At 31.3% G+C, this 23,725-nt stretch overlaps 2 protein-coding genes across 2 annotated transcripts in view; both read right to left on the bottom strand.

The window, feature by feature from the left end:
- The window catches only part of LOC118188250 (mitochondrial ribosome and complex I assembly factor AltMIEF1), a 32,936-nt gene extending 14,057 nt beyond the window's left edge, over positions 1-18,879 (bottom strand). The window contains exon 1 of the mRNA XM_085818445.1: positions 18,792-18,879. Coding sequence (XP_085674571.1) covers positions 18,792-18,864 — 73 coding nt within the window. The 5' untranslated portion in view covers positions 18,865-18,879. The remainder of the gene's footprint in view (positions 1-18,791) is intronic.
- Positions 96-23,725, bottom strand: LOC118188249 (uncharacterized). Its single transcript, XM_085818444.1, has 2 exons — positions 23,621-23,725; positions 96-1,077 (listed from the first exon to the last, which is right to left on the bottom strand). The coding sequence occupies exon 2, from the start codon at positions 1,075-1,077 to the stop codon at positions 220-222; it is 858 nt and encodes a 285-aa protein (XP_085674570.1). The 5' UTR covers positions 23,621-23,725; the 3' UTR covers positions 96-219.

Genomic DNA, 23,725 nt, shown 5'->3' with positions numbered 1-23,725 from the left:
CAAATTATGAAGTAAATTATATAAAATAGGTTTCCAACAGTTCTTCAAAATCCTTAAAGGTGATCAATGCACAGATGCAGAAAATGAAACAGATATTTTATCATCAATAATTTATTAAATATCATTTTATATAAATGCCAACATTAAATATTTTTCCAATAATACAATTGCTCCATTAGACTATATGAGAAATGTACTTTTCAAAAATTTATTTCTCTGTTAATCATCAAGAATACTGTTCAACCAGTCATCAACATTTGGACTCTTTTTTTCGATAACCTTTTCATCATTCACTACACTTTTTGGTGTAATGCTTAAGGATAGCAGGAAATCTAAATCATCAGCAGCCTTTGAAGTTTCTTCCTTTGGTTTAATATTTACATTATCAGTTGTTTCTTGTATCCAATTCTTCAATGATAAAGTGGAAGCTAATGATTCTAACATATTTTCTGTTTTCTCTTCTATTGCAAACGGTTTGGTAATACTATCTTCTATTTCTTCTGCTTCACAGCTTTCAATGAGATTCTGGCTTTCCACAGGTTGAATTTCTACTAGCTTTTTCCCAACATTTGACAGATTTGTTTCATATAATTTTCTTGAACCTGCCGCACTAGCACAAAAACCTGATACTTGTTGTTCATTAAAAATATCCTCAGGCAAATTAAATCTGTTATGGAAAGGAATGCACTTTATTGCCAGTGCTAAATCTTGAAAATCTATAGCAACATACTTTTCATAGCTACTTATATCATCCCAATCTTTCTCATTTTGTAACTGCAACTGAGATTCAGAACCTCCGGAATAGCTCAAAGCTACTTCAAAATCAACTCCCCGCAATTGATCAGCTAACGGATTTATGGCAGGTTCTTCATATTTAGACCAATTGCTTTCAACGGTTCTCTTAGCATATCTTTTCCCTTCCTTACTAGTATCTGAACATACTTCTTGAATATTCACAGTATCTTTATTTTCAATTACATTAGTTTCTGAATTTGATTTGAAATTTTTTTTAAATGTTTGTTGATTATCTCCTGTTTCTCGTCTGTGTGAATTCTTTTTTCTGGGTGCTGGTGTCATCTGAAATAATACAAATTTTGCAAAGGAAAAAAAATACCATAAAGAGAATATCAAGAAAAGTAATAACAACAATTAACCAATATATTTAATAAAATAAAAACACATTATGCAAATTTATGCTTAATTAATTGATACATTATGCAAACCATACGCAAACGGTGACAGACTCAACAAATGGTCAGCAAGTACCAAAATATAAAAGAAACTCACTTACTTGACATATTTATGATACATCTACTTTTATCTGATTCAGAAGAGTGCTTATACACTAAAAGTATACACAGGCACATTATTCTTCAAAATGCAGAATTTAAAAAAGCAGTATATTTAGTATTTATTTTTTTTAAAGCCATACTGTTACAAATTTTGTACATAGATGGATGATTTTAGTGCAATTATGTGTGAAATTCAATAGATTATTTACAGCTAATGGATGTTATCATGGTTTAAAGAATTTGTTAATGTCTAATTCATTAAACTTCAAGACAAAAATAAATCTTTATACAACTCTTATTAATCCTATCATATTGCATGGTAGTGAATGCTGACCATTAACAAGATTAGATGAAGAAAGACTTCTAATCTTTGAAAAAAGAATTGTGCAAAAAATATACAGCCCGTTTAGAGAAAATAATAGGTGGAGAATTTTGTTTAACCATGAAATATATAGAAGATACAAACATGTCAAAGTCATCAAATCTTTTCATTAGGTGGCTTGGATATATATTTAGATGTGACAACTTGAACCCTGTTGAAATGGTGACCTTTGCAAATGTAAAGAGTTCTAGGGAAAGAGGAAGACCTCGAACAAGATGGAAAGACTGTGTGGAGGCAGATTTCAAAACTTTAATTGTTGGCAGACCATAGCAACTAATTGGATTTGTTGGAAGAAGCTTGAGACAGCCTTGCCCTGTGATAGGCTGTAGTGCAACTGAAGAAGATATGCAAAATGTTTGTATTTCTTTCTATATAATGTAACATAAAAATCTAGATATGCAAAGCTTGCCAGAATAGTAAGAATACATGGGCAAGTCTATTTAACATTGAGAAAATGGCTATCTCGCTAAATTGGCGAAAGATCATCAAGCTGGCAACAGTTTTGGCGACTAATGTTTGGTCACCAAATTTGGTGAGAAATAGTCAAAAGTCGCCAAACTTGGCAACCATTTGGTTTGGTCCCTGTATAACTGTAATGGATATTGTAACTGATGCCCTGTGTAGCTGTAACCGTAATTCGGCCTTCATATGCCTCCCAGTAATTTCGAGAAGCAGAAAGTATTAGAAATATCTCAGCAGCTGAGTAAAACTACATAAGACCAAATAGAGCATCTGCTCTCAGTAGTTAGAAATAGGAATAGTGAGTTTGGAGTACTGAGATGTTAGCTTCGCAATTCAGATGTATTTTGCACTGCGCTATATTTAACTTTCTTAGTAGTTTAAGGTGTTGCTACTGATTGTATTCTGTAATACCACAAAGAGTTGTATAACTGTTTTTGCAGAAAGTTCCAGAACTCTGAAGTGTTTCTTTTGATAAAATAAACTTTATCAACCTATCATCAGACCTGTGTACATTCAATCTCTTACGAACCCATACGCACGAAACAATACTTTAATTACATTATGGCTATGTACAATGACTCAGAATTGTTTCCTTTAAATCTCAGAGTGTAACTTTATTACATGTATATGAACATGCTGATTCCTTCATACATCTTATCAGTGCTAGTTAGTAAATTTCAAGCACTTTTTTTAACAAGTTTTGTATAAAACCTTATATAATACCTACATTATGCGAAAGCTATACATGTATACATTATGTGAATGCTATACATGACAAGATACCCCACATTATAAATTAGTTCCTCACTTATATTGCATAACTACTGCTTAAATGTTTAACTTTTCAAGTTTTGATGTACTATCAAGTTTAAACCCATTTTACAGTAAAAGCAATTCTGTATTAATTCTGGATTTTTTTATTTCTTACATACTAAAAATTTAATTAACACCAGCAATACAATACATTCTTCTAGGAGCTGTGTGAAAATTTAGATTTTTTAATGCACTTTTCAACATATTAACTGGCTCAATTTATTTGGCAGAATAGACTATCTCTTCTAATAAATATGATCTTGTATGTTTCGATGTAAAAATTAAATCTGCAAAAAGCACATAAAGAAGTACAGTACTTATAAAAATATTATATTTAAGTTGCTTTGGTCACATTGATTTATTGCATCATCATCAATTTTTTGATAAAGTTAAATAGGAATGCTAGCATGAAGCCATCGTTAAAAACCAAGAATCAATAGCCGATTTTCTGTTAAATAAATGTAAATAAACATAATAGTATATCAGTAAGAGAAGTGCTATTAACATATTCCTACATATCCAGACACTTCTTTGATTCAAAAATGTTCCTTATTTCTTTTATATATTTAAAAGTGTAAGTAAAGAAAGAAAATCAAACTGACTGCAAACTTTAAAATTAGGCCCCCCCCCAAAAAAAACCCCTAGTTTTTAGTTTGACATAGACTTTAAAAACAATAATGAATATACATTATTGTTTTTAAAGTTGATCAGGTATAGATCCCATCTCCTTCAGATGAAAAATAAAATCATTGCATAAATGGGAGGACTGACAAAATTTTTATATTAATAGCAATGGGTAGAGATCACCACTCGTCACAGGAAAACAGTAATGAAATGTGAAAAACTAATACAATTTTATGTCTGAAAAAGAAAAATAGAAATTCCTTCAACTGTGGATCATAGTTAGTGACTTAATCAAAATTTTGGCTTTGGTTCTGCGACAATTATCCATACTTTTTTTTTTAGTGAAGTGGATTTCCACAAAAGCTTTTCATAGTTATAAAACTTATCTTTTATATTAATTCTAATCTAGTTCATTATAACCCTTTAAGACTTTTATGGGATTGGCAATTAAATGATTAATAGATGATTTTGGCACATTCTTTTGTTTTGTCGTGTTCAAAGCACCCAAACTATACTGTTTTCATTACTTGGACTTCCACTTTAATTAGCAAGAAAATTGTATCAATTAGTCAGTTTCATTTTTATCCCAACTTAAAAATGGAAGAATAAAATATGCATATTTTATTGTATTATTTCCAAAAAAGGAGGAATGCATTGCAAGCAAACAAAAAGTTATGTGCCATATATGGGAAAGAAGTCTTGAAAGAAAGGCTAACTGGTTTGCCAAATTTCATTCTGGTGATATGTTTAACAACTCACCAAACTGAGTGATGCAGTTCAAGAAAAGTGGCCAAAATTGGCAAATGGTAGAGACAGGCTGGGATGTGCTGTCTCATCCAGTACATAGCACTGACCTGTCAACTTCATATTTCAAATTATTTTGTCCCATGCAGAATTCCTTGAATGGTAAAATTTTTAATGATGCAAAATCTCATCTAAATCAGTTTTTTTCCCCTTCTCCCCCACCCATGACAAAAATCAGAAGTTTTATGAACATGAAATTATGACACCGCCTGAAAGAAATTAGACGCAAATTAGATTAAACATGAAATAAACCATAAAACTGCCATTCTAAAAACAATAAATAAAGAAAGAAAGAAAACAATATATAAAATCAAAAAGGATTTAAAATATTTACAACAATATTAATGCCAAACATGATGCATACACCAATGCTGATGTGCAGTGAACAGTGTAAGCTACGATAAATTCTCCAATCGTCCAAGCTAACTGAAAACTATGATTATAAATAAAACAGCTGATTCTATTGCATTACAGTCTGAGTTTCACGACTGTGGTATAAGAATCAGTGCTACTGTCAATGATCAGGAGTCAATAGTTATATTTCAACAGATGATATTAACAAAATCCATCACCCTCCTTTTTTTAAATGATGTTCCTTGACATTATACATCCAAAGAAGGTGGACCCAAATTAGCAGATAGCAAACCTGCCACAGTATACATGGCAGCTCTTAACTGCACAAGAGTTTCAGAGTTACTAGCACCGGAGGTGCTACAAGTTTTCGAAACTCACAAAAAGGATAAGGACAGCCATATCCCTTTTGTATCTAAATCACTTTTCAAATTGTTACCACCAATGTTGTCACAATATATTATTTTTTAAATAAATCAAATAACGAAGAATTTATATATATGCTCCTTGTACTGTGGAAAAAATATGCACCTTCAGCCAACAAATTTTTAACACACACAGTCCTCTACCCAAACATAATCATATAAGCCTAAATCCCTTATCTGTTTTTGATCTATTTCGCAAATTCTAAAAGTTTAATGCACTTTTATTTATCAAACTCAGGGATTTTAAAGCAAAAACATTTTTATCTTCCGCACAGGAGACTGCTGCCATTTAGGAAAAAGCAAGATATTCGTCATTCAATTTTAATCCGCAAATTCAACTATTTAAAAGCAATGTACTGCCACTGGCTCAATTAGAATATATATTGGTTCTAAGACCCAGTATGCTGCCACTCAGTAAAGTGTAAGCTATTTAACTTTCAAATTTAATCATTCCGTTACTCAGCAGCAAACCAAGTGACTAAAAAGGAATAAATAAAAAAAAAAAAAAGTTAAAAAATATTTTTTCTAATTTTTAATCTGACTGATTTTAACAAAATGTATTTAAATCATAAAATTTCTAATTATAAATATCAAATATTTTATGAAATGACACTGAACTCATTAAAATCATTACATATTTTTTCTTTTTTATGATACGTTAATGGCCGCTCAAACAGTTAGTTTTCAAAGAAATAATACAGCAAACATAAAAATAAAGCGTATAGCAACCTCTGACACACTATCAGGAATTTTAAAGTTATGCTGTTTTTTTTTAAAAATTTCAAGATTTAAATTTTAAAACTATGCTTTTAATTAAACAAAATTTTAATAAAATAGAAATCACAGTCTCTTGGAGAGCTTGAAGAGTTTACCAATAAAAATTTCAAATATTTAAAAACTAAAAAAACACTATACAGACATAAATTCACCAGAAATTGAGATCTAATGGACTTTATAGACTACAAGAAGTCCAAATTTTTAAGCAAAACAATATTTGATAATATATATGTTACAGGCAAAGTATGAAATCCGGCATTCTATATAATGCCTAAAACTAGCTGGCAATGTATGAAATGATTCATATTTCACACATTTCCTAGACATTCTATAGAATACCAAATGACAAACCGACAAAGTATGAAATACATTTCCGATTCGTTTCGAAGAACTTATCAGAAGTTGATTAAATGATGTAAAAAGGCAAAAATGACTACTAAGAAGGAACCACGGGACTACTGGCTGCTGAATCGCTAGGTTGTACTACTTATGGAAAACAAAAGTACATTCATTTATCCTGTCAAGAAAGTGTCAGTACTATACAGTATTGCGTCTAGACGCTGAGTTATTCCTCGTACTTCATAAAAACTTATTTGAGTACTGGCCATGGATGGGGTGACAAAATGTTGAAAGAACTTTCAATCAAATAAAAAAACATTACACGTAATGGAATTATACAACCACCTTTGTGAGCCCTGCCAGAAAAAACAAGAAGGTATTAACCTTTTCAGGCCGGGGCTTTGGTAGCAGTAAAAGCTACCAAAGGACGGGAAATCTTGAAGAAATCACCTCCTATTTGCAACTAGGATTCTTGTGCGTAGTTTAATAGATTCTCAGAGGGGTGCATCTATGTCACAAAAGGAAACCCTTTGAAAGAGATAAGTGGTTAAAACCCCAGGGACATCAAATTTGACATTTCACCCCACTTTTAAACAAGGAAAATGGGGGAAAAAACATGGTCCTCTCTTTGAAAAGTTGTCCACTAAAGTGGACAACCCCGTCTTTTCAAAGAGGACTCTATGGCCACTATAATGGCCATCCCGTCTTCAAATGGTTAAAAATGGCATTGTTGTGACACTTGTGACTGTTTCCGAATTTAATTTCCATTGTCAAATAGATCATACTGATTCCCAGTTTCAGCCAGATAAAAAATAAAAATTTATTATGTTGTATCCTGGTCATCTTCCTTTTTTTTTTTTTTTTTTTTTTTTTTTTTTTTTACATATTGTGAATAACAGTTTTTAATGGCACTCTTTCATTAATTTTTCACAGTAACATTTGTATTTTTTAGGAATGAACGTCTTTTAACCCTTTGACGTGCGGTGGTCGCGCTCTGAAACCACCAATTTTTGAATTTTTTTCTCCTCTTCTTTCCAAAATTTTTTAGTGAAAATCAATTGACTACTGATCTTTTACCTCTAAATAACACAAAATGACTACAGAATCATACATGTTTTAGGTCTTAGTACTTCAAATCGGATGCCTTTTAAAATTCGTTTGCAATGATACAAAATAACTTTTTTTTATTAATATAAACACAACTTTAAGTTTCAAAAGCTATTCATCGCACATCAGGATTTCTATCATAAACAATAAAAAATAGCAATAATTAAACTGCATATATAAAAAAAAAACCCTCTATATGTATGGCATTAGCTTTGTGGTTTCAGGGCACGACCACTGCCCCACTAGAGCATTGTGTCACAATGCTCTAGAGGCTCGGTGGTCACGCCTTGAAACCACTGCTCTTCACTATGGCATTTGCTTGCTTCTCAAATAGGAATGTTCATTTTTACCCGGATATAGATAAGGGGTTTTGAAATCACAGAGTTACTTTATTATTAAACAATACATGCACCTGCCCAGTAAAAAGGTCTTCTTTTCCAGAGACTTTTCTCTGACCTCAACACACTTGCTAGTATTGTGATTTTATAAATTATTTCCGGTGGTTTAAATTTAATGTAAATATACTTTGCCGTAATAAAAAATAGAAATCGTGTATTTTATTTAAATTTAAAATATTTTCTCAATGTTTTGAGATGAAATATGAATAAAATAAGTATGAATGGGAACGAATGATCCATACCAAAGCCAAAAAGACAAAGCCCCCATTAACATAAAAAACCACAAATTTCATGTGCCAGATGAAAGGAAACTAAACTGCTGAACATATACCAGTGAAATTTAGATCCAATCAGTGTACATTTTTACCACAAAGGAAGAAACATCATAGAAGAAGATACATGTGTGAAACGTGCAATGTAGGTCTATGCATATACCAAAAAGACAAAACATGCTTTGAACAGTGTCCCAAAGATATTTGTTCTTTGAAATATATAAAAAAAAAAAAAAACACTGAGTCTTTTTTTATCCTTATTTTACTGAGTTTTTTAATCCATGTAGCCAAACGTCCTTATTATGTAGGTAATTATACTTTCACTGCTATAGAAAAATTACATAAATGTTTATTTTTAATTTTTTCTGATGATTTAGTTTGTAAAATAATGTAAAAAATATATATATTATGCAATTCTTACGTGATTTTTTTTTAAATTCGTAAATTTCATCATTTATTGGAAATGCACACGGGAAAAGGTAAGTTCCCCCCCCCCTACTATCTAGGTAAGTTTCAAAGTCCTAGACGTACGGTGGTTTCACAGTGCGACCACCACCCACAAAACAATGGGCAAGAGTAGAATTTTTTTAATTCATATATTATTTGTCTCTAGGATCATAATATTCAATTTTTAAAGTTTTTAGTTTAAAAAATTATAAAAATAATGCCGTGCGCGTCAAAGGATTGATTAATAACCTTATCATAACCTTTTTTTCATATTTTGCCTAAAGAGCATTTGTCATTCTATAGAATGCCTAGGTATTATATACCAGGGGTGGCCAACCTTTTTTGTATATAAGATCTACTTTTTATCTTAAAAGTGCGTCACAATCGACTTGTTGTCATAGGTGTAGTCTAAGGGGGGAGAAGGATGCAAAATGCATACAATGTTTATACACTGTGTTTCAGTATTAGGCACAATCCAGCAACCACAATCCACACTTTTGCATTTTTTGGGCCAGGAGAAAATATCATGAAAGACTAACATAGCTTACTTTTTGTTAATCTATCAATAGCTTGCTGAGCATACCTCGTACTGAAATACTGAATATGGGTTATCTACCTACGTAAAAAACAACAGCAATAATTATTTAAAGATCTCAAAAACTCATTTCAAAGGGAAAAAAAAAAGAACATGGTTAATTATTAACAATATTTATTAATTCAAAGGAGCTACAGATAAAGACAGATTTAGAATTTACTTTGTTGCCTTAACATCAATGGGAACACTGAGTTTGCATGTCCCTAACTAAGGAATCATAATTATGTGTATATCCTGACAAAGATAATAATGAATATTCAGTATGGGAATCAGTCAGAACAAAAACAGTCTTCGTTAGTTTTAAGTATGAAAATGCTGATTCGCATAAGTATGTATTCATTATGTGGATCCCAAACAAGAATAGATATATTCGCTACATTTGGTGATTCTGGGATATTTTTCTCGGTTGACATATTTTCAAAGATCTTCTTCAAATTTTCGGGCTTTTAAGATTAAGTCAGTTTTAAAATTGTAATTTCACTTCCTAATGCCTTTTGATCCATATGAAGTATGTCTGAAATTTTTTGGCTAATGCATTTCACACTTAAATCTGTTTTAAAAGGAAAAGATATGAATTCCACAATTTCTTTAATTTTTTCTAAATCCTGGAATCTTTTTTCAAAATCTTCAATTACTTTTTGGATTTCCATGGCATATTTGTTGATCTTATACTTAATATTTTTATATTTTTGTAGGTTATCCACCATATTTGGAAAATGATTCAGATTATTTTGTTGTAGATCTTCTGTTAGCAAAATAAATTTTGTTTTATATGTGTCTACGCAGCTGATCATATCAATTACTATTTTATTTTTATATTGTAATTCTAAACTTAAATGACTTAATATTGAAGTAAAATCATTAAGAAATGCTAAGTCAATACGCCAAGTTTCATCATTTAAATTTTCAAAGTTTCCATCTTGTTCATGAAGAAAATCTATACTCTCAGGCAATAAATCACGAAATCACTGCAAAAATTTACCTCTCCTTAGACATCTCACATCGGTATGTAGTAATAATTCAGGTTGGCCCTCATCGAGCTGCAGTTGGAAGAGATGCCGTTTGAGGGAACTTCCTCGAACGGAATTAACAATTTTAAATGCTACGTCCATTACCTCTTTTGTGTTTAGTCTCTTGCTAGCTAACACTTGCTGGTGAATTATGTAGCGATAGCTTAAAAACACAAGGAATTCATCTTCCTTTTGACATAACGCTATAAATCCATTTACGCTACCTATCACTGCAAGCTGCGCCATTTGTTGTTATTGAAATTAATTTAAAATGTGGTACTTTCAAATCATTGAGCAAGTTTCTAAAGTTGAATATGTCTACACGTCTAGTCCTTTCCTTCAAAAAGAAATCATACCCAACAATTCTTCTTTAATGTAAAATCCTTAAAAATCATACAAACGAAAACACGTAATTGTGCCATATCACTTATATCTGTCGATTCATCACACTGAAGGGAAAAACAAGAACATCTATTAATATCATTATATAACTGTTCTTTTACATTCCCACGCATCCTTTCAATTTGTAGCATCACTGTGTTTATAGACAACTGTAGATCTTGAATTGCAGCAACAATTCACTCATGTTCTTAAAATCGTTAAAAAGTGAACCTGACATTTCTAAAAAAATTTCCTTTATAAATTCACTGTTGGAAAATGGCTTATATTTTTTTGCTAAGAGATAGCTTACTTTGAATGGTGGAGTAGTTACTGCTTGTGACTTCACCCTTGACTTTTTGAAAATGCTTTGCTGATTTGTTAATTGAGTTTTAAGATCCTAACTTTATGTTTTCTCAGTTCAAAATTTGGTGGATAATCTGTTTGATACTTGTTACGTAAAGCTAAAAAATGTCTCTCCATATTAGATTTATTAAATAACAACATTTATCATTCAACACTGTAAAAAAGTAATCAAGTTCTCATTTTTTATTGAAGTGATAAGTTTTCGATTTCTTCGGTTTACTACTCATGTTCATTAATGTACTAGAATATAAAGAAATATGACAATTTAAAGAAAAAATATTGAATTAAATAATTTTCTAAAAAATTCAAAACTCGTGAACAGCAGCTATTATCTCTATTACACTGAGAGAAATAATAACAAAACTGCATACTATGATCGGACACGGCAATAAAAGTGTACAGTCAAAAAGTCTTTAATTCAGACCTCAAAGCTACAAACTTTCTGCCATGCACATATGCCTTTACGCACGCACATAATACGTTTACGAATGCGCATTTAATGTATAACTGATGGTATAAGCTAAGCTAAAATTATCTAATTATCCACTTCAGTCGTGTTATTTCAGATTGCGTTGTTCCTTAATCTTCTAATTGGATCCGGCTTATTATTTTTTGCAGCCTGTTAGAGCAATTTTATAAAAGTAAGCCTTGAACTTTCGATTATGTCAAATAGAATTTCCGATTCTGGAGCTGCCAAAGGATCTACAAAGCTAAAGCATGTTTCGATGTCTATTAAACAAAAAGTGGAATTGCTACAAAAAATGGATAAAGGCATGAAGAAACTGACAGAGAGGTGATTTGTTTTTCTAACCATTCCGAAATCTGTTTATCAATTTCCCGCTGCTCTGCGAAAGGAGGGTACGTCGCAGCGCGCAATGAACTGGAAGTTAATCTATCAGCACAATCCTCACCTTCGGGGCAGATGTTTTTATTTTATTCAGCTTATAATTCCTTACTAAATGTAGTGTTTCATATCGATGTACTCCGATATGATTTAAATCAATTTCCTCGCCATTATAAATATCACAAATATGCATAAAATAGTTTTCTGGTTGCAATTTTCTAATTTCGACTATGCGTGATGCATGCTTTACGCATGCGCGCGTTGAAAGAAATGTTTAATAAAGTAAACAAATAAATATTAAGGTTTTTTTTTTTTTTTAAATTTTGTAAAAATACCCTTTAGATCACAATTGCTCTTTATTTCATAAATTATGATTTCATATTTTTAATTGTATAATTTCTGCATGCCATCTTACCAGATTTTAACTGATCGATAATCCGGAAAAATCGATAATCCGGAATCGACGAAGTCCCGACGAGTCCGGATTAAAGATTCTTGACTGTATTAAAATATAATAACAATATATTCAACTTTACAAGAAGCATGTTAAATTTATAATATATTTAATATGATTTAAATACTGAAATCTTAATTTAAATAGAATTATTGTTATTCCTAAATATACTTGTAATACTGTCCCTTACTTTTCTCTCAGTGTAATAACTGCAGTTAGAGGTCTGTTTCCAAGAATGCTTACTTGTTAAGTAAACAGATATGTAAAAAAAGCAATTTGATTTAAAACAAAGAGGTACTTACATTTTAAACAGAAGAAAAATTGAAACCGAAAGTGGTCACTGAGGCTAAATAATATTGATTAATAATTATACTGTTAATACAAAAGAAAAGGACCTACTGTATGACACTACCAAATATTCAAGCTAACCGACTGTGTTATTCGATGAGTTGAGCCCTAATAATTGCGTTCACGTATTGCGTCCAGTGACAAGTGTAAAACATAAGTCAAAATGCATTGTGCTGGATGAATGTATATCACAGTGTCATGCTGTCAAAATTCTAGGAATTTATGACCTTGGCAAATTCCCAGAAAGCATTAAACTATTCCTAAAAGGTTTTCTCTTCTACAATTGCTTCAAAATCCATTGTATACGGAATTTCACTCCAGTCATTGCCAGTGATCAACGATCGACCAAAATTAGCTTCGCGATCGACTTGTTGGCCACCCCTGTTATATACAATGCCTAGGCAAGAAATGTAATAATGCAATGTACAATATATGTATAATATATGCCTAAGCAAAGTATGTAATAATTCTCATATTTCATACTTTGCCTAAAACATCCAGCATTGTATATAATGCCTAGGCATTCTACATGCCAGTGTTTCATACTTTACCGGTGACATATAAAATGTTATGGAAACCCTATTATGACGTGATTGCAACGAATTTGACTGATGGGAAAATATTTGTATGGGCCTATTTCTGCGTTGGATGTCAATTAGGAAGTACAGTCAAAGTCTTTAATCCGGACGTCAAAGCTACAAACTTTCTGCGCATGCGTCAACGCATAATGCGTAAACGCATGTGCATAATATCTTTACGCATGCGCGTTTAACGTATAACGGACGGTATAAGCTAAGCTAAAATTATCCATTTCAGTTAACGTTGCAGATTCCGTTGTTCCTTAATCTTCTGATCGAATCCGGCTTATTATTTTTTGCAGACAGTTAGAGCAATTTTATAAAAGTAAGCTTGAACTTTCGATTATGTCAAAAAGAATTTCCGATTCTGGAGCTACCAAAGGATCTACAAAGTGAAAGCATGTTTTGATGTCCATCAAACAAAAAGTGGAATTGCTTCAAAAAATGGATAAAGGCATATCCTTTGTTTCTCTAACCATTCCAAAATCTGTTTATCAATTTCACGCTGCTCTGCGGGGGGGGGGGGGGGGGGGTGGACATCGTGGCACGCAATGAACTGGAAGTTGATCTGTCAGCACTATCCTTATCTTCAGGACAGATGTTTTTATTTTATTCAGCTTAATTATAACTCGGCTAATTATAATTCCTTACTAAATGTAGTATTTCATTTCGATGTACTCCGTCTTTGATATGATTTAAATCAAATTCCTCGTCATATCACGAATACACATCAAATAGTTTTCTGGTTGCAATTTTCTAATTTTGACTATGTGTAATGTAAGCTTTACGCATGCACGCGTTGAAAGAAATGTTTAATAAAGTAACCAAATAAATATTAAGCTTTTTTTTTGTAAATTTTGATACCCTTTAGATCATAATTGCTCTTTATTTCATAAATTACGCTTTCATATTTTTAATTTTATAATTTCTGCATGCCATCTTACCAGATTTAAACTGATGATCTATAATCTGGAAAAACCGATAATCCGGAATCGCCAAAGTCCCAACGAGTACGGATTAAAGACTTTTGACTGCATATTGCTTACTTTGTAATGTATGCCGTAAAATGGCTGAATGCGACATGATTAATCTGAAGTTTCTGTACGATTTCGAACAAAAGGGAGAAAAAGCATTAACTGACTGGTGTGTAATTGAAGGTTTACTTAGTAGTCATTATAAGTGTCCTGTTTGTACAAAGGAAATGCTTATGATCGAACATATAGTTCAGATGGCTTTGAATGGGTTTGTCGCAAGAAAGGTTCATGCAAGAAATGTTACCGAGAGTCTGGCACTACGGAGGAATTTTATGACTATTATTTTTGTGAATTTATTATGTGGTGATGGTAGTATGTATATTCTAGTTTAGATAATTTTTGAAAGTTTTTAGATGATGTTAAGGAATTTTGTGAGCCAGACTGAAGAGACAGAAATTTCTAAATATGGCAAGTCGATATTTCCTTTTTGTAGTGCATATATGCTACAACATGTATTTCCTTTATGTTATTTCACTGTGTGATTTAAAATGCAGTTTATTGAGCTTCAATTGGCTACAAATTTTGGTGATGAGCAACTTAGCATTATATGATGTCATCATTCTCTTGATTCTTTTTAAAGTGAAAATAGGAACTACTCTGATATGTGCCCTCAAATCGCCAAACATTTTTGGCGAGAAACTCCACTCTGCCATATTACTATCTAAATTTTTTGTCTACATTTCGAACTTTAAGCCTAAAATGTCTCCAAAAACATGGATTTCGCGCATGCAAAAAACACGTTTTGAACACACATTTTAAGCTACAAATCCGAAAGAAAACAAAAAATTTAGATAGCAAAAATGTAAAGTTTCTAACCAAAAATATTTCACAAGAATCCATGTACAATGTGATATGGGTTAATCTTTGGATTATGGTAATTTGGGGATTTTTTGGCGAAAATTTGGATCCCAACCCTGCTACAGAAACCTGCTAGTTTTGCTTTGGATGCCATTTTGTTTTCACAAAGTAATGGCTTTTTTTTTTTTTTTTACTCAATATTTTTTTCAACAATCTGCTAACCGAATTACACTTATACTAGAACTTTATGGAACAAAAATGCTTAATCATGACGAAGATTAGGTGCGAAATTAGGATAAAGTGCAGAATCGCAAATTGCTTGCCACGTTTTTAAGAATTGCACATACACAGTATCATCCATGTACACGTCGACCTATTTTCACTTAAAAAAAATCCCAGAATTGCACAAAAATGGCATTGCGCACTCTTGACTTTATCCATGTACACTACTAAAGTCCTAGCTAGTAACTTTTATCGCCTTACCAAAATGTCGCCAAACTACCTGTTACCATATTCCAAAGATTAGCCGTGATATGTTTTAACTGAAAAATAATCTACGAATATCACAATCTAGGCAACGAACGAATCTATGAACTACGCACACCTCACTTTAATAAATTAACATAACAATAATAAATTTCAAAGAATACCATGTACACAGCATCTTGTTTAAACTTTAAAAAAAAAAATCTACGAATTGCACAATTTACGCAATGAACGAATCTATGAACTACTCACACCTCGCTGTAATAAATTAACATAACAATAAATTTCGAAGAATACCATGTACACACTGTTATGTTTCAACTTTAAAAAACATCTACGAATTGCACAATCTAGACACTTAGCACTAATCAACAAAATTAATTTAAATAAATTTCAAACAATTAAAAAAAACAATGGACACAACATTCTACAAAATAAGAACAAGAATAAAATAAAATGCACTTACCATGAATTAATGCTTTTTCGAACAGCAGAAATACCAGTTTCATACCGCCTTAAACATGCTGTCACGTAATCACTATCGTATTTATATGACAGCCAGATACACTATCCAGAAAATTCATACTATGGTTCACAAATAAATAAAATCACAAATCCCTAATTCTATCATGCACAGCCACTCAAAATTATCTCCCAAACCATCTTTCCACTCCTCCAAACACCCACTGCCCCTCAACAGGATGGCCACCATGATATTTCCTTTTGCCGAACTTCAATTCAACAACTTCCACCATTTTATCTTTCCCCCCTATCGTCTCCGACACAGACCCGAACCAACGAGCTCCAGCGAAAGATTTTTCAACGTCAACAAGGTTGCCATACAACACGCAATGGCACCAAAAACCAGAGCAGAAGACATATCGCCATATTTGGTGAAATTAGGGCGTATATCAGAGTTGTACCTGAAAATGTATCGATGTGTACATGAACAAAGTCAAGAGAGTGTGCAATTCTCTGATTTTTTTTTTTGAGTGAAAGTAGATTGATGTGTACATGGACACCGAGTTTGTGCAATTCCTATTTATTATTTATAGTTATTTATAGCAATTCTTATTTATACTTATTTTGGTTTGTGTAGCAGCTATCTTAAAATTGTGCCTTGATGGCCAATCGCCAATTTTTGCCAAGGGACACTCTGAAATATTTTTTTACCAAAATCACTTCTATTTTATACCTAAAAAAAAAAAAAAAAAAAAAGAGTTAGAGGCTGATCTTTGTAATATGGTAACTGGTAGTTTGGCGACATTTTGGAGGTGATAAAGGTTACTACCTAGGACTTTGGTAATAATGTGAGAAGTACTCATTTCCGATTATGCATTATTTTGTGTGAGGGAAATGAGAGATCATGAGATATGTCATGTGACATTAATGGACGAATTACAGTTCTTTAATCGGAAAAGGGGGGGGAATTTGGAAAACTGTAGTACTATATTATTTTGTATTAAGCTTCATTGTGTGTTGTGTGAAATAGTGGAAGTGTGCGTGCCACGTAATGAAGATTCTGAAGATTAGGTAAATTAGTATTTTTAATCATTTGAGGATATTATTTTTATGCATTGTTCTAAATGTAAGGAGTAAATAAAGTAATATGATATTATTAGAAAATAGTTATTAGCAATGATTTAGTTTAAAGTAATTAGGATTGTAATCTAATTTTTATTAATTTAATGTATGTGCTTATTTATATTTTACGTAGTGTTTTTTAATTTAGTTATATTTTAATTTAATGATCTTGATTTTGTGAGTTATATGTTTGTAATATTTTGGAATACGTTTGAGTAGAATACGTTGAGTATTTTCATGCATTTTCGTGAAATTTTTCTAATTTATGAGGAAAACGCAGTGTACATAGATATAGTGAAGAGTGTGCACAATGCCATTTTTGTGCAATTCTGGGATGTTAAGTAAAAATAAGTTGACGTCTACATGGTTTAGTGATATTTTAATTAAATGAGAGTTATTTTGTGAATTTTATGTTTGTAGGAATTTGGTATATGTTTCAGTTGAAGTAAACGTGCATGGAAGTAATTTAAATATTTGTCACTAAGTATTTGTAATGTTTGTGATATGAATTCGTTGGTGACGTTTATAATATAATAGATAATTTAGAGGTAAAAGTTTTTGGATATTTTACTTATTTTATACGTGGAAATGTTCATCTTTGGAAAGGGTATATACTTTTGCGATCAGGTAATTTCATATATGTTCTTTTTACCAGATTTAAAGATTCACAAAATTTTCATGCATTTTCATGAAATTTTTCTAATTTATGAGAAAAAAGCAGTGTACATGGATATAGTGAAGAGTGTGTGCAATGCCATTTTTGTGCAATTCTGGGATTTTTTTTAAGTAAAAATAAGTCGACGTGTACATGGGTTAGTGATATTTTAATTAAATGATAGTTATTTTGTGAATTTTATGTTTGTAGGAATTTGGTATACGTTTCAGTTGAAGTAAACGTGCATGGAAGTAATTTAAATATTTGACATTAAGTCTTTGTAACCATTTGTAATGTTTGCGGTATGAATTCGTTGGTGACGTTTATAATATAATAGATAATTTAGAGGTAAAAGTTTTTGGATATTTTATTTATTTTATACGTAGAAATGTTCATCCTTGGAAAGGGTATATACTTTTTCGCGATCAGGTAATTTCATATATGTGCTTTTTACCGAGTTTAAAGATTCACAGAATTTTTTTGCATTTTCGTGCAAATTTTTGTAATTTATGAGAAAACAGCGGTGTAGATGGATAAAGTTAAGAGTGTGTGCAATGCCATTTTTGTGAAATTCTGTGATGTTTGTTTAAGTAAAAATAAGTCGACGTGTAAATGGTTTATGTGTATGTGCTATTCTGAAAAACGCGCAAGGAGTTTGCGATTGTGCACTTTTTCCCAATTTTGCAGTTAATATTTGTCATGATTAAGCAGTTTTGTTACATAAAATTTCTAGCATAAGTGTAATTTGGCTAGTAGATTGTTGGAAAATGTGTTCAGTAAATAAAAAGAAAAGAAACATGTCTTTACTTGACAAAATGGCGGCGAAAAAAATAGAGGGTTGCTGTAGCAGAGTTGGTCGCCAAATTTTCGCCAAGTTACCATAATCCAAAGATCAACCAAGTTAGATAATTAGTTTTGTTCAGTTCATTTTCTCATCAATAAAATTACTTATTACCTTTCTTAAACTCAATACAGTATCAAAACTGCAGACGTTTTTTAATACAATTTTCGTTGATTGATATTCAAGAGTATAAAAAGTCTGCTAAACCTGTGATTTACTATAGATAACCAAAAAAACTGTAGTTGAGCAATATGAAAAGGTTACGATTCACAATGCTTAATAATGATATACAAACCAGTAAATGGGAAAATGCTTAAAACTACTCACAAGCAAACATTTGTATGTCAAAGCACACAAATTCTATCATGTTTGATGGTAATACACTTCGGATAATCCACATAACTATTTAAAAGCATGGAAGCAATACTGTAATAAAAATGGAAATATATGACTTTTAACTTCAGAGAAATTTATTCTCCTTTGCTTCAATTAACATATAATATTTTTTCATTTACTTTACTACTATTAGTAGAAAACACCAACATGCTAAAAACTTATTTTTAAAGTAATTTTCACTACAGTCAAAAGTTGTTAATTCAGACACCCATAATCCGAAATGATCTATAATCCTGACCTCAAAGCTAAAAAATTTCTGCACATGCGCATAGGCGTTTACGCATGCACGTAAGACCTTTACGGCTGCGCATATGCGTGTGCGCAAGAATACGTTTTCGCGTGCGCGTTTTATGTATAACGGAAGGTATAAAATTATCTAATTATCTATTTCAGTTAATGTTGATGATTGCGTTGTTCCTTAATCTTCGAATTGGATCCAGCTTATTATTTTTTGCAGACTGTAAGAGCAATTTTATAAAAGTAAACTTGAACTTTCGATTATGCCAAATAGAATTTCCGATGCTGGAGCTCCCAAAGGATCTACAAAATGAAAGTATGTTTCGATGTCCATCAAAAAAAAAGTGGAATTGCTGCACAAAAATGGATAAAGACATGAAGAAGGTGACAGAGAGGTTAGTGAAAACGAAAAAATTTCGATTGACAAGTTAGTCGGTATTTTCGGCACAGCAATTATAGGACTTGAACAGCGGAACTTTGTAACTAAACAAGAAATTATGTCTGTTTAATAGAATTAAAGAGAAAGTATTATCACATGAAACGAAGCAACTTACATTGAAGGAAATGTTTAATAAAGTCAACAAATAAATATTAAGCTTTTTTTTTTTGTAAATTTTGATACCTTTTAGATCATAATTGTTCTTTATTTCGTAAATTACGGTTTCATATTTTTAATTTTAGAATTTCTGCATGCCATCTTACAAGATTTAAACTGATGATCTATAATCCGGAATCGCCGAAGTCCTGACGAGTCCGGATTAACATCTTTTGTCTGTATTACTTTTAAAGAAATCTATCAGACTGCTCCTGAGCATTGTAAAACTGATTTCACTGTTATGAATTTAAAACTCTGAACTTAATTTAAGAAATTTTACATGCTATAAATTTTATCAAAATGCCCTGCATAATAAAGTTTAATGAGCAACAAATTGTAATGATCAAAATTCAATTCGAGAAATACTGATAACTTTCTGCAAAAAAAAAAATCTGGTGACTAATTGATAAAGTTGCTAGGCCAAAACAATAAGAATAATGATGAGAAACACAATATCATGAAAACAAGCTAAGGTATATATCATTTCCAAGTAAAAAAAAATTTCTAAAATGTAAGAAACTTAAATAATAATTATCAGAATTTACAATTTGTTCTATAAACATCCCTTTAATCATTCTAAGAATATAATTTTCTTATTTCATTACCTGGCCCATTTCCCTTTCCTGGTCTCATTTATAAACGATAGGGGAAAATATCACAATACTTTAGTTATTTTTTACCTGAAAACTAAGTATATATTTTCACAGATCTATGTATCTTCATCGAAATAAGCACTTTAAACTGAATAAAGCAGCTTTTCTTTCAGAAAATTTTACAGTATGCTTCACATTATTATTCATTATACCTCATCAACCATATCAACGCAAAATTCATCGTAATATAACACTAATAAATCAAGTTTTGAAATTCTGATGCATCAAGTAAACGCACTTTTTGGTAGCATGTGTGTATAACATTTAGTTAATCTTTGGATTTTGGTAACTTGGCAATTTTTTGGCGAAAATTTGGCGACCAAGCCTGCTATAACAAACTGCTAGTTTCTGTGTGGATGCCATTTTGTTTTCACGAAGTAAAGACATTTTTTTTTTAACTCAACATTTTTTTTCCAACAATCTGCTACCCGAATTATGCTTATGCTACAACTTTTATGGAACAAAAGTGCTTAATCATGACGAAGATTAGGTGCAAAATTGAGAGAAAGTGCAGAATCGCCCACTGCTTGCCACGTTTTTAAGAATTGCACATACACAGTATCATCCATGTACACGTCGACATATTTTCACTTAAAAAAAAAATCCCAGAATTGCACAAAAATAGCATTGTGCACACTCTTGACTTTATTCATGTACACTGCTAAAGTCCTAGCTAGTAACCTTTATCGCCTTACCAAAATGTCGCCAAACTACCTGTTACCATATTCCAAACATTATCCTACTGGGTATCCATGTATACATTGACCTATTTTCACTTAAAAAAACATTCAAGAATTGTGCACTCCCTTGACTTTATCCATGTACACATCAAACTATTTTCACTTAAAAAATCAAAGAAAATTGACAAATATCCAATTCTTCTTACTCTTGTAAAGAGTGCCAAACAAATGCCAATCAAATACAGTGTCTCTCAAAAGTGATGGGACACTTGTGCTTTACAAAAGGAAACTGTAATAAAATAAATTTAAAAAACGTGTAAAAATTTTTTGTGGCTGTGTTTCATACTTAAATTTCGTAACAATTATTAAATAACATACATTTTCTCAAAATATTAAAATATTAAATTAATAAAAATACAATTGTTTAAAACGGAGCAAAAAATGGCTCACATAAGTGATGGGACACCATTAGATACTACTACGTATTACAATAAAAATATTTTTTGGGGTTTTTATTTTTACTCAAAAGCAATTGGCAATAATTTATAAAATCCTCTGCAATATTTCTCTCCAGTTTGTTTTGAATTTTTTGTGTTTTTTAGCTCTGTGCAACCATGAATGCTAAACGAAAATAAACTTTGCCTGAAATTCAAAAATTAGTTATTAATTTGCATATTGAATGTGGAAAATCTATTAGAGAAACTCCTGAAACAGTTAACTTGAGTCATTCAACTGTTTACAATATCATTAAATGATATAAAAAGAATCATATGATTCAGGATAAAAGAAGACCTGGCCGACCATCAAAGCTATCCAATGGAATAAAGCGAATTATCGTTCGAAATATTAAAAAAATTCCAAGAATGAGTGCTCCTAAAGTTGCTGCTGATTTACAAGCATTATATGGAGTAATTGTTAAACCTGAGACTATTAGAAGAGTAATTCGATCTGCTGGATATCACTGTAGAGCAGCCAGGAAAAAATTCTTCGTAAGTGAAAAGAATAGAAAACAGACTGGCTTTCGCAAAATCCAACATAAATAAGAATTCTGATTACTGAATGAAGTTATATTTGCTGATGAGAGTAAATTTAATATATTTGGTTCTGACGGTAGAATCTTGGTGTGGAGAAAACCCAGGTAAGAATTTTGAAAACAGAACTTGGTGCCAACAGTAAAACATGGTGGAGGAGGAGTTACTGTATGGGGGTATATGTCGTCCGCTGGAGTTGGTACTCTTGTTTTTATCGACAGTATAATGGATCAGTACAAGTTGATTGACAATTTAAATCAAAATTTGAAATCTTCAGCGCGAAAATTTAACCTTCATAATGATTTTAAATTCTACCAGGACAATGACCCCACACACACTGCTTTGAACATTAGACACTGGCTGCTGTATAATTGTCCTGAAATAATAAAAACACCACCACGATCTCCAGACTTAAATCCCATACAAAATATTTGGCAAGAATTGGAATCAAGAATTCGAAAACACACCATTTCTTCAAAACAACAATTAAAATCGGTGCTTCAAGAAGAATGGGATAAAATCCCTCCAGAAATCACAAAAAATTAGTCAAATCCATCCCAAGAAGATTAAATCATGTTTTAAAAGAAAAAGGAAATTCAACAAAATATTAAAACCTTTTAAAAAGTAAAATTTTTGGATAAATATTTGATGTAAAGTAAGTATCCCATCACTTATGTGAGCCATTTTTTGCTCCGTTCTAAACAATTTTATTTTTATTAAATTAATATTTTGAGAAAATGTATGTTATGTAATAATTGTTACTAAATTTAAGTATGAAACACACCCACAAAAAATTTTTACATGTTTTTTAATTTATTTTACTACATTTTCCTTTTGTAAAGCACAAGTGTCCCATCACTTTTGTGAGACACTGTAAGTGGGCGATTCTGCACTTTAGCAAATCCGGGAAAAAATTCAAATTTTTATTTTTATTTTATTTATTTACTTATTTATTTTTTGATATATTGATCACATTTGGGGGGTTACAATGTCGGCAATCTTTTTGGAAAAAGTCACCAATTCAAACCTTATAAGTAACTTTCACATGGATTATAAAAAGCATCATTACTGCATATCATATAGAGAAAAGCCAGAAATATTGAAGGTAAAAAAATCTATTATAAAATCTATAATTACATGGAGCTTACACGAAAGTCTCCAACTATTCTGAAAAGTAATTTTAGAATGAATGGGGTTTCAGGAAATGGAAGTAAAAATGTGTGCGTTCACTGCAGCAAGTTCATGATCAGTTTATGCGCAGCAAGCCAGTGATAAAATTCCAATAAGAATCCATCATAATCTACAGACTAAAAGCGTATAATCTACATATTTCGTAATATACTTAACACTTCTAAGTTAAAAAAACTCTTATCGGTCATTTTCTCCCTCAAAGAATATGTGCTAATGTATGTAATATTACACGAGTTTATGAAATAAAGGCATGATTACGAAATACGAAAGATATTCACAATTAATTGCATACTGAATTAATGCATACATAATATTACTCAAACAGCCTACAAAATTAACCTTAATCCAATCTTTAATCAAAACATTATTTTACCTTAATATAAAGGAACACAAGTGGACAGATGTCTTGTTTTGCACCCGCCAAGTCTTTCAGACAGACAGACAAAGTAGTCAGACGTCTTTTGTTGCACCCGCGAAG

Source organism: Stegodyphus dumicola, chromosome 6 (assembly GCF_044657685.1).
Source record: "Stegodyphus dumicola isolate Sdum_Otavi_A_Nest chromosome 6, ASM4465768v1".
NCBI lineage: Eukaryota > Metazoa > Arthropoda > Arachnida > Araneae > Eresidae > Stegodyphus > Stegodyphus dumicola.
This window is presented reverse-complemented; position numbering and strand designations above follow the sequence as displayed.

Bases quoted from the DNA above. Each gene is read 5' to 3' on its own strand.
- LOC118188249 (XM_085818444.1), bottom strand. From the start codon at position 1,077: ATGACACCAGCACCCAGAAAAAAGAATTCACACAGACGAGAAACAGGA.